The 12,209-nt window shown below is 46.1% G+C and overlaps 1 protein-coding gene across 1 annotated transcript in view; it reads right to left on the bottom strand.

Annotated features, from left to right (window-relative positions):
- KCNK10 (potassium two pore domain channel subfamily K member 10) overlaps positions 1-12,209 on the bottom strand; it is a 220,139-nt gene that overhangs the window by 9,422 nt on the left and 198,508 nt on the right. Inside the window, exons 5-6 of the mRNA XM_019518690.1 lie at positions 5,008-5,194; positions 1,268-1,410 (exon numbers count right to left, since the gene is read on the bottom strand). Coding sequence (XP_019374235.1) covers positions 1,268-1,410; positions 5,008-5,194 — 330 coding nt within the window. The remainder of the gene's footprint in view (positions 1-1,267; positions 1,411-5,007; positions 5,195-12,209) is intronic.

Genomic DNA, 12,209 nt, shown 5'->3' with positions numbered 1-12,209 from the left:
GGAGCAGGCAGGGGATGGGGCCTAGCAGGGGTCCCCCCATGGTCCCTTCTCCCCTCCTTTACCCCCCCACCCTATACTTACCAGCATGGAGTCCGGGTCCAGCTCCCTGCTGCAGCCAGGAGGGAATGCCTGAGTTCCCAAATCTCTTCAAATCTTTTCCAAATCAATTCAGAGAGCTTCAAATTGATTCAAACCTTTTAACTGGTCTCCTGATTCAATTCAGATTCAGAGATTTGGCCACTGAATCAGGCCAAATCTCCTCCGAATCGAAACAGCACCCGAAGCTTCGCACAGCCTTACTGCACATGCATGCTCATCAGGACTTGCCCTGAAAGACCACCTAGCAGCTAGCTTGTTGTCCTTTCTCAGAAAGCCACTAACTACAATCTTTAGTGGCAGTATAAAGTCTCCATAAACCCTTGAATTTTGTAAATACCATCCCAAAGTGTAGGAGGCTCTTCCCCATACCAGTTCTTAAATGGTTTGTTTCCCAAAGCATGGGCTTTCAAAACAGAGCATTTCTTGTGGGTTGTCCAAAGAAAAATACAGTTCCACTCAAATGTTCCTAAACATTTTCAACTGTATTATGTTAGTGTCTTCAGGCACACAAATATAGAGTAATGACTTAAGAATAAGAAGTCACATTTCTTCTGAAATGGAAAAAAAAAGAAGACAAATGAGTAAGTCAGAATATAATGGATTTAGTCGTATATAGCTGCTCAGTCCACTATCATAGACCAAATTCTTCCATGATGCATCTCCATTTGTCTCCTTGGAGATACACCAGGGATACATTTAGCCTCACATGAATCAGCTGACTTCACAAATGACTCTCTTGATAAACACCAGTACCAATCTGACAAACTGTTCTTTGGTTATGCATTTGCTAACTAATCTCCCAAAGAAGGTGTTGTTATGGCTATATGAAGAGATTAAATTAAGTACATTAATTATGCTAATCTGCTCCAAAACAGACTTTAATGTTTCAGCCATGGCAGCTACCCTCCATTTTGTACCCTGAGTCAATAGCATATTTTCTTCCCTTCCCTATCAATTGTGGAAGATAGTGTTTTGGCTGAAGTTAATCAAAGATAATTGGTACCATGACACCTATTTCAAAATAGATTTGAAAACAGGCAGTGACTAGGCTAAATCGAGGCAATCATTTAGCATCCGTTCCACATACAAGACCATCTTTTCCTGGCTAGCAGCAATCTGGCAAGTACTTTTATGAAGTAACAAATTATTGAGAAATTAGCAGTCATACCTCCTCTTTTGTCTTCTTGGATAGAACTCTTAGCCAGTCACCAATCATACTCAGGACAGCAGCAAAGTAGGCAAGACCAACAAGAATCCAAAACCATACTAAGGGCTTATACCATTCCCGATAATGGATATCAGCATTTCCCCCTGCAATAAGCAGACATTGTTCTATTCATTCTTAAGAACCATGAGCTGGCAAAATATTTAATTGGAGGCCCTCTGTATCTCTGGCAAATCATGAAAGTATTTTCAAGTTCTAATCAGTACCTTCCTCTAGTCCTACCTGACGATGAAGGGAGTCTAGTGTGGTGTACATGGTCTTTTCCTGAATGGAGACCCTGCAAAGCAGTCTAATATTTTGATGCTGATGATGCAACAATTTTCTTCTTTACATTACAAATTTTCTGAGATGAGCATAGGCTTAGGGTTAGGGTTTCTAGTTTTTGCGGAGGTCAAGTCTAACCATCAAGGTAATATTATTGTCAAAAAAGGAAGTGGCTGATAAAGTTTAGATGGATCTAGAGTCAGGAAGAACCTGAGCAAAAGTGTTTTGGATTGCAGTTGCAGACTTACACAGCTAAATCCTACTTCAAATACCTGAGTTCTTTATTGGATCTAGAGTGCCAAAAACACCCACAATTTCAACTTGTAAGATGTTGGTGTGCTAAGGGCAGATAGCAGGGGAACCACTGAGGGCCTGATCCTTGTTGTGGCCATGTAGCCCCAGCCCCTTCCTCACCATCCACCCAGAGGCACAAGTACCAAGCAAAATGTCTTTGAGTGCCACACTCTGGCACCCGTGCTAGGAGTTGACTACCCCTGATATATACCATAGTTACTCCCATACCACAGGCCCCATTCCCTTCCAAAATTAGCCTTCCAAAGCCTGGGTGCATTTCTTAAGAGGGGAAGCTCATTTTCTGCCTAGAATAGAAAGATGAGGATGCTGTAAGATAGCCGATGCTTCTTTTCCTTTTCTTCCCTTCAGCAGCTGCATGAAGAGAGGGGTAGAGTCCAGCAGAGGCAAAACAATGGTGGGGGCAGGGGTGGAGGGGGGAAGAGGTGTGATCATACCCTGTTTTGATTCTTCTTGCACCCAAATTTTAAAACCAACTTCCAGGCAGCGGTGGCATTTCTATTCAGGCACCGCTGACAGAGGGAGTCCACTGTGTCACTGAAGGAGTGAACTGGCTAATTCTAATCTATCTGATTCCTGCTAACCATTCTTCACTCCAAAGGTGTTAATGACAAACTCTCCTTTTTAACAATCTTTATGAAGCACTAATCAAGTTAGTCTTTCTTCAGCAATTTTGCTGGCTGTTAGCTACTCCTGGTTTCTCCTTTCCTATTTCACAGCCCTGCAGCCTATTTTAGCTCTTTTCAAAATCCTACATCTGCCTATGGAGTCCAGTCTTCAGCAGCAGCTACACTTTCACCTTTTGTCTGAGTAGCCAAATACTGCTACCAATTTAGCTGCAAAAGGGTTAAATAGTACCTTTTGCCTGTGTAGGAAACAGAGTGCAAATGAGCTGAAGATAAGGCTCTGCCCTGCTCTACTGAAGTCATAATTCCAGGAAAATCTTTTTTTTTCTTTTTCTTTTTCTTTTTTGGCTCATTATGCCTTCCCAAAAACAAGGTGCGTATCTCTTTTAGGGGCATATAGTATGCGAGAAAATATGGTGTGTATGTTCATGTTTTCTTGCAGTGACATTGCATGCTGCTACAATGGAATGCTCCCCCGCCCCCGAGCTTTTACAGCCTGTTTGCAATCAGATACATTCTAATAAACCCTTAAAATGAATTTTACCCAGACTAGGTTTGAGTGTACTTACAATGATTGAACACTCCCATGAAAGCCCAGGCATTCAAGGGTTGGCAGGGCCCCAAATTTTGTTTTTGATGCTAATCTCCCTCTATACACTGTATGAATCACTTTGCCTTTCCAATTCTCAGCCGTGGGAAACGATGGAAGGTGGGGGCTGCCGTTGCTATGGCACAGTGAGGCCATTCTGATCACACGTCCCAGTGGAAGCTTGCTGTAAAGCAGATTGCCTTGGTCTGTCACATGGAGTAACCAGGCAATGAATGAAGCGTAGCATCATGTTTCTACAGCCTATCAAATACTGTTTTGTGATATATTTTCCACTATGTTCAAGAGCTGTAAAAACACTTACAAAACACTTCAGTTTACAGACTTTGGGCCAAATTCTCAGATAGTGTAAATCAGCATACCTCTGTTGACACTGCTTTACTCCATAAGAGCCATATTTACTTTTTGGCAACACACTAGTTGGATGCTCCTGCATGATGCTAGATTTATCCACCTTAAATGTATTTTAAAATAAAAGGTCTGTTTTTTTAGAATTATTTTTCTTTTCAATTCCAGTGGGAAAGGGAAAGTACTGCAAAGCAGGGAAAAGTATTGGGAAACTCCCACATTTCTTTTGTAACATTCTGGTTCTATAACAACTAACTGTAGAAACGTCTTTATGTTCAGATGGTTCCTGAAAGGCCAAAGTTGCAACATTCAGATTTAGTTCTGAACTTTCCTTAAGTTCCAGTATATTTGGATCTGGGGCTCAGTTCAGGCACATCTCCACATATAATTTATGTCTTGTGTATCAAAAGTGAACAAAAAAGGAATAAGGAGGAGCATTTAAAAAAAAGAAATTACTCTGTAGCAAGAAAACTTGTCTCCAAATGGCTGTATATGAATATTTTTAACTCAGATTTCATTGGTATAATACGAAATAAGAGGACAAATACAGCACATCTCTTTGTAACACAGGGATCCATCCTTATCTCAGAGCATTTGTTATGCCCAGGGGTATAGGTTGTAGCTGTGCTGGTCTAAGGACATAGCCAGGCAAGGTTTTTATTTTATTATTATATATATATTAGACCAACTATTTGAATTGGTCTAACAAAAGATATCAGATTTACCCAAAAAACCTTGTCTGCCTTTGTTATGTCCATGAATCTTAATGGAAGGAAGGCTCATGCACCATTGGGAAGAGAGAATCTATTTAGTATCTAACTACCTATTCCTCATCAAAACTAGGTAGTAAATTACATTTCCCCAGCTCTCAGATCACCAATCCCAGCACAGCTCCCTCTTTGGTAAATGATTAAGCTTAATCCTTATCCTCCTATTAGTACTGTGTTCATCCCAGAAAAACCATACAATTCTCTTAGCATCCCAGCACATTCCCCATTACCCCTTCGCTTCCACTGTTAATTTTTCTTAATCAAATAGCTACAATATCAAATTTCTACCAAGGCTGGAGAGTAAAATTCTGAAAGATGCCTCTGAAGAAACTGCAACTCATGCAATGGAAACTGTTCTGCTGTTCAGCTAGTATCAGCTATATTGGACTGCCTGGCTCGCATACACAAGCATGGCCATCTGAAGCTATTTGCTTTGTTCATTAGGACCTTTATCGATGTGATGCAAAATAGACAAACACAATTCAGAAGTTCTGGATTCAACAGAGGAGTCATTTCACTCATGAATAATTCATACCATAATAAGAGACACTCTGAGCTCCCCAGTTTTGCATTGTTTACACTCTTCAGATGGGTGAACACCTGGGTTATTGTCAAATGCACTTTAAAACAGATAGAGAGATTCAGAACAGTGTTCAGTGGAATACAACATACTTGTAAAAGCCTTGGAGCAACAGGTAGGAGCCCAGGCACTTACACCTAGTGCCCCTAGATTATATGTGGAATTGCCATGCTCACCTGCTACAAAATCACCAAAGCCAACTGTGGTCAGAGTGACAACCACAAAGTAAATGGACTCCAAAGCTGTCCATCCTTCAATGTGTTTGAAAATGACTGCAGGGATGGTCACAAAGACAATGCAGCCTGCCAAGATGAAGAGGATAGTGGAGATCACCCGGATCTTTGTCTGACTCACTTGTTTTTTCTAGAAAAGGGAAACAAGAAGAGAAAGAGACAAAACATTTCTTTATTAATTACTGGGACTTTTTCCCTAGTTCATGAGTTTAACATAAATACAGAATCAGTCCTGTAAGTGAGATCCTAACAACAATCCCTTTAGGCATGTCTACATGAGATGCTTAACTGCACAGTAGCATAGTTTACTGTGCAGTAAGTGCGTATGTCTACACATGTGCATGCTTATTGTGCAGTAAAAACCCCTGCTCACACATAAATTTGATACCTGCAAGTGCAGGTATTAAATTTACATGCAATTAGTTACTGCACAGTAACACACATGTCAACATGACCCAGGAGCAAAGTTGCTCCCAGGTCAGCCCTCCCACTAAGGGGCTGGCCTCAGGCTAGCCCCAGGACTCTGGGCTGAGAGACTCTCCTGCCCCAGGGCTGGGCTGCCTCTATAGCAACCTTTGCCTCAGGCCTTTAAAAGCCTGCAGGCATTTTGAGCCCTTGGGCACAACAGCAGGGAGCTTGAGGCCACTCCAGATCCCCCTGTTCCCCTGAGCAGGCTGCAGTCCACCTGTCCAGCCTACTTGCACCCCGGCGCCGCTGGCTGGCACCACAATGTCATGTACCTGCCAGGCTTATGCCATCCAGGCCTGCAGGGTGCTGCATGCTGCTGCAGGCTCCAGCCAGGCCTGCCAGCCCCCAGGCCCAGCTGCAGGCAGCTTCTGGCTGGCAGGGCCAGCTCCACCTGCCTGAAGCCCACTCCCAGCAGCCTGCCCTAAGCCTGCAGATGCTGTGGGGCCTTGTCTCAGCCACACAGCTGCCAGTCCCATGCCAGGGTGCAGCGCCAGTTCAAGCAGGGCAGGTGCTCCAATGCCTACATCTATGAGGGCCTGTCAGGCCAGATGTGGGAGCATGGGCACAACCAGTTGGTGCAGCAGTGCTGCATAAAGATCAAGGCCTTGTGTGCACAGTGGGTTGCCATCACTGATGACAACTGTTGGTCAGGGAGTGCCCACAAGACCATGCTCTTTTTGCAGCAACTAACAGACATCCTCATACCCCAGGACCCAGGCCACAGCTGTGCAGGCTACAGTAGCACAGACGGCCTGCCCAAGTCTCCACCTCAGCCAGGAGTGCAAGTGAGTAGAGGTTGTGTAGGAGCAGAGCACGGTCCTGGGCAAGGCAGTGCAGGCCACAGATGATGAACACTGGGTTCTGGACACCACCCTAACCCTGGCAGTCACCTTCATGCCACCTACTGCCCGGCCTCCAACCTTAGCCCCACCTGCCCCCTGGCAACCACCCACTACCCATCAGCAGGCTCCCACCTGGGCCTAGGAAGAGAACCTGCACTGCCTCCAACATCCAGGAGCCCCTGACCTGCCCCCACCCCAGGTCCTGTGTCACCCAGCCCCCCTGCCTGGGCCCAGCCCCACTGCTCACCCCAGCTCCACATGAAAAAAGAGCCGGAGCTTCCTGCAGTGGGGTCAGGACCACATGCTGGCTCTGCTGGCCCTGGACAGTACCTGCCAGAGGAGGAGCCACCCATGCTGGGGGAGCATCATCTACCATTACCCCTGGGAGAGCCCCCCATCCACAACACTCATGGCAGCATGCAAACCTACAGGGGAATGGCCAGAGGCTGGGGTGCTGGCGGCCTGTCCCTGGGCTCTGCCCATGGCCTCCGCCCATGGCCTCCCACCCTGGAACGGCACACAAAGAACCCTGTACATAGTTTTCATGAGAAAGAAAGTGTTTTATTGTTGTTGAGGAGGTGGAGGGACTCTGTTTGTTGGGGGGCTCCATTTGTTGAAGAGGGGAGCTCTAGTTGATGTGAAGGGAATAAAAACTTGTTCTTCTGAGACATGTCTGCAGTGAGCAGATGGAGAATCAACACCCTCTCTGGGTAACCCGTTCCAGTGTTTTACTACCTTTCTAGTGAGAAAGTTTTTCCTAATATCTAACCTAAACTTCCCTTGCTGTACTTGAAACCATTGCTCCTTGTTCTGTCATCTGCCACCACTGAGAACAGTCTAGCTCCATCCTCTTTGGAACCACCCTTCAGGTAGTTGAAGGCTGCTATTAAATGTCCCCTCAGTCCTCTCTTCTCCAAATTAAATAAGCCCATTTTCCTCAGCCTCTCCTCAGCAGTTATGATCCCAGCCCCCTAACCATTTTCATTGTCCTCTGATAGACTCTCTCCAATTTGTCCACATCCTTTCTGTAACGGGGGGAGCCCCAAAACTGGACATAGTACTCCAGATGTGGCCTCACCAGTGCTGAACAATGGGGAAAAATCACTTTCCTCGATCTCCTGGCAACGGTCCTAGTAATGCAGCCCAGTATGCCATTATCTTTCTTTGCAATGTAGCAGGCTTACCTTTTAGAGCTTGGGTTGAGTCTCAGGCTTGAGATCCTGCTGTTTTGATCGGCGGATCCCATCCACCAAGCAGGAGGCAGCCAGAGAAATAAAGTCACGCCCCTTTCCTGAGTGGAGAGGGAGAAGAGCTCCTCTGGACCTAACTGAAGATTGAAGTCCCTCTGGGACTGTGGAGTAGTACCCTGGAGAGAGGATCCCCACAGGGGAGGGACCCCCCCAGCATTGTGAAGGGCACCACATGGGCCGCTCCTGGGTGATAGCACAAGAGCTTAGGAGTCTTTGGGGTCTCCCTCTCCTTTTGTTTCCCTCCACCTCCTTTGCTACAGTAGTACCTTGGGAGTGGGGCCCCTGTCCTGGAGGGCACCCAGTGTAAGGATTGCTGGTTATACTTGTAGAATGTACCTATAGTTTATGTGAATAAGTTGAAGTAATAGTTTGTACATTAATAGTTATAAGGTTGCCCGATCAATATCCTTTGTTCTCATTTGCTCTATTGTTCATCTGTATTTTTCAATAATAAGTGTGTGTGTGTGTGTGTGTGTGTGTGTAAATATATATATGGTACAGGGTTTATTGTTTTGTAAATTTGTACACACACACACACACACACGTGCACACACACATATATATATATAATCTATGTCCTTACCTTTTAATGGTTTTGTTGTAATAATAAATTTGTATATAGTTAAATAATTGATTGTCTGGGCCTGACTCTATGGGGGATGGGGGCAGCCACTGGGCTGTTGTGTCCCTCTGCAGCACACTGCCCTGCCAATAATTCTCTCAATTGGAGAGGGGAGTATCTCTAACTATAATGTGACATATGCATGTTATATGTGTAAACACATATTGTTTTTTACTGGGCTAGGTATGACAATTGTTTTGAGGCTCCAAAGAAAATCAAAATACAGTAGAAGTATTGTAGATCAAGGAAATACCATGGTATGAATATCCTTATAAACATAAAAAACTAGAGATTACAATAACCATGCATCAAAACTGATTAAGAGTTTGAATTCTTCTCATGAGAGACCCACCTGGTATTATCATTTTTCTGCAAAGCACTCTGCAGTCTGCATTGCCCAGATTCTCAGAAATAGTAGATCACAATGCCTTTGTCACTAAGTTTAGCAGTTGAGTCATCTGCTAAACGAGTGCAATGTTATACATCATTCCAGATTGTTTGGGGAGGGGGGGTGAAATTCTTACACACTAGAGACAGTGTTTGAAAACATTCAAACTGCAGTTAGACTTATATCCAGGTACAAAATTCAGATTCTTGACTTATCGAATCTAAAAAACTGGGCTGAAAAGCTCACAAGAAAGGAAATTCTCTTAAATTTTCTCTTAAGCTCCTGTTTCCACCCAGGACAGCAGCTTTAGAGGAGCAGGAGTCTCATGCTCCTTCACACTTCTGTGTCCAGCCCCAACAAGAAACAAGGTATCAGAAGGTAGAAAACAGTAACATCTAGTAATACAGTTCAAAATAGGTTTAGTTTGATCATGGTGTAACTTTGAATGAAAAAGAATCAGGTAGGCTCTTTGTTTATAAGAACTGCACAGATTATAAAATAAGGCAGAAGCTGTCTTCTTGTTCAGTGTTTGTACAGAACCTACTATGATGGTGTCCTGATCCCAGACTAGGAATCCTAGGTGCTATAGTAGCAGTAGTAGGAATAGCAACAACAACAATATGTAACACTGACCATGTGTATCTGAAAAAAAAACTTAGGCAACTGTGGTGTCAATGCCTACACAGTCAGATGGGACGCAAATTGACTGGAGGGCCACACCCAGAGAGTGGTGGTGGATGGGTCATTTTTGACCAGGAGAGACGTGGGCAGTGGTGTCCCCCAGGGCTTGGTCCTTGGGTCCGCACTGTTCAACATCTTCATCAGTGACTTGGACGAGGGGGTGAAAAGCACCTTGTTCAAATTCACGGATGACACTGAGATGTGGGGAGAGGTGGGCATGCTAGAAGGGAGGGACAGGCTACAATTAGATCTGGACAGGTTACAGGGGTGGGTGGATGAGAATAGGATAGGATTCAATACTGACAAGTGCAGGGTACTGCACCTGGGGAGGAAGAACCAGCAGCATACCTATAGGCTGGGGAACTCCCTTCTCGTCAGCACAGAGGCAGAAAAGGATCTTGGAGTCATTATTGATCCTAAAATGAACATGGGCCGCCAATGTGAGGACACGGTCAGGAAGGCTAATCGCACCTTGTCATGCATCCACAGATGCATCACAAGCAGGTCCAAGGAGGTGATCCTCCCACTCTGTGCAACATTGGTCAAGCCACAATTGGAGTACTGCATCCAGTTCTGGGTGCCACACTTCAGGAGGGATGTGGACAGCATTGAGAGAGTCCAAAGGAGGGCCACTAGCATGGTCAGGGGGCAGCAAGGCAGGCCCTACAAGGAGAGGCTACAGAACCTGAACCTGTTCAGCCTCCACAAGAGAAGTGTGAGAGGGGCAGTGAAAGCCTCTCTAAGGGGTCCTGGACCCCCACCCCATGCACCCAGGTACTCACCCTAGGGATCCTGAAAAGCAGCAGCTGGGAGGAAGCGCAGGCGGCAGCCCCACAATTCTGGAGCTGCCTACAGCATGGGCGAAGCCTCCAGAAACTGCGGGCTGCTCAAATTGCAGCTGGGAAAACAGCTAAGGGGCTGTGAACAGCAGGAGAAGAGGATGCCGACCCAAAGACACTAGGGAAGGAAGAGGAGGATGCTGACCCAGAGACACCAGCAGGGAAAGAAGAGGACACCAACCCAGAGACACTAGAGGAAGAAGAAAGCACTGATCGAGAGACACCAGTGGGGGGAAGAAAGGACGTTGACCCAGAGATGCAGGCAATGAGGAGGAAGGTTGCCCAGCTGCAGGCAAGAGAGGGGGAGCCAAGGGCCCTGGCACAGAAGGCACCGCAGGAGCAGTTACCCCACATGGAGGGCACAGCAAGTGGGGGGGCATGAGCAACCCAGCATGAGAACAATGCACTCTTCCAAGCTAGGGAAGACTGGGAGTGACTCCAGGTTAGCTGGGGGCCACTGCTGGCCAAACTGAGGAGCTGGACCAGGGTGTGGCATGGAATGGCAGCCCACCCCCATAGCCATCCAGGGCTCAGGGACAAGTGGGTCCCTCATCCATTGCTTCAAGTTTCTTCTTTACTTTGACCATAAAAGGGACACTGGGAGATGAGATCCCAGGGGGAACCCTCCAGTGGAAATCCAGGTGTTGATTTTTGTTGGAAGCCCTAGTTAGCCCACAGACAGGGGCGGCTTATATGCATTTATCAGCTGGAAGTCAAGGAACCATCTATGGTGAAGGGCAAACTGACCGAGAAGGCCCGACCCACTGGGAGGTGGGAAAGTCATCCAAGGGGACGCCTGAAGAGGATAGTATCCATCCTGGCTGTGGATGTGGTAAAGGTGGGGTAAAGGGGAGGTTTAGAGCCCCATGAAGCAAGAACAGGGATTGAGGCATCTTCATACTTGAGGGGCCACCTGAAGGAAACTGCTTCCCCAACAAGAACATTAAGTAGTGGCAGGAGAGTAAGGGCAGCACCCATACCATCCAGGTGGCATCCAAGCTCAAACCTCACCCTGATGTCACTTGGAGGCAAGGTACCCAGTAAGAGAAGGCCAAAGCCTTACAACACCTTCCAGTGACAAGAAGGCTGAGAGGGGATCTGGTGGCCATCTATAAACTTACCAGGGGGGACCAGTGGGGAACGGGAGAGTCCCTGTTCCCCCGAGCACAACCAGGAGTAACTAGGAATAATGGACACAAGTTGATTGAGAGTAGGTTTAGGCTAGACATCAGGAAACACTACTTCACAGTCAGGGCGGTTAGGATCTGGAACCAACTTCCAAGGGAAGTGGTGCTCATTCCTACCCTGGGGGTCTTCAAAAGGAGACTGGATAATCACCTAGCCATTGTCGTTTGACCCCAGCTTTCTTTCCTGCCCATGGCAGGGGTTTGGACTTGATGATCTGCTCAGGTCCATTCCAACCCTACCAACTATGAAACTATGAAATGTCCCACCCTGTTCACCTTCCTGGGTATGAATTAAGCAGCTTCAGCTCTGCTCAGACAGATAAAAGGGAAATGGGATCTACTTTCTAGTGCTAGGGACAGAAATTATACATAAAGAGGTATAAGTGATTGGAAACCAGTTCAAATCTGTAACACAACAGAAATTTGATGCACATAAACTGCTTTCAAAATGGCGAAAATGGGTTTACAATAAATCTGGGTGGATGTAGTGTCAGACTGACCTGATTTAGGTTAAATTGATTTATTGAAATTCTGTCCCAAATCCCCTCCAGATTCAAGTTAATTCACAGTCCCCCAGTATCCCAGGATGCTTTGCATCTCCCCCGCAGACTTTCCCTTGCAGGGTGGGTGGGCTAGCCTTGGCCCAAGTTGTCTGCTCCAGCTGAGGGGGATAGCATGCTCTCACACCCTTGACTTCTGGCCTGGGCCACTACAGGAATGTGGCTGCATTTCCAGAATCAAAAGTGAAAGTCTGTTCACTTGCTTTCCAGTTCAATCTATGCAGCTTCGACTAACATGCAAAGAGTGAATCGATTCAGCCTCACACTTTTTGACTGCCTATACTTAGCATAGAGGACAGGTCTAGAGT

This window comes from Gavialis gangeticus, unplaced genomic scaffold (assembly GCF_001723915.1).
Source record: "Gavialis gangeticus isolate Ggan-Ray unplaced genomic scaffold, GavGan_comp1, whole genome shotgun sequence".
Taxonomy (NCBI): domain Eukaryota; kingdom Metazoa; phylum Chordata; order Crocodylia; family Gavialidae; genus Gavialis; species Gavialis gangeticus.
The sequence above is the reverse complement of the archived record's forward strand: the minus strand, read 5'-3'. Positions and strand labels throughout refer to the sequence as shown.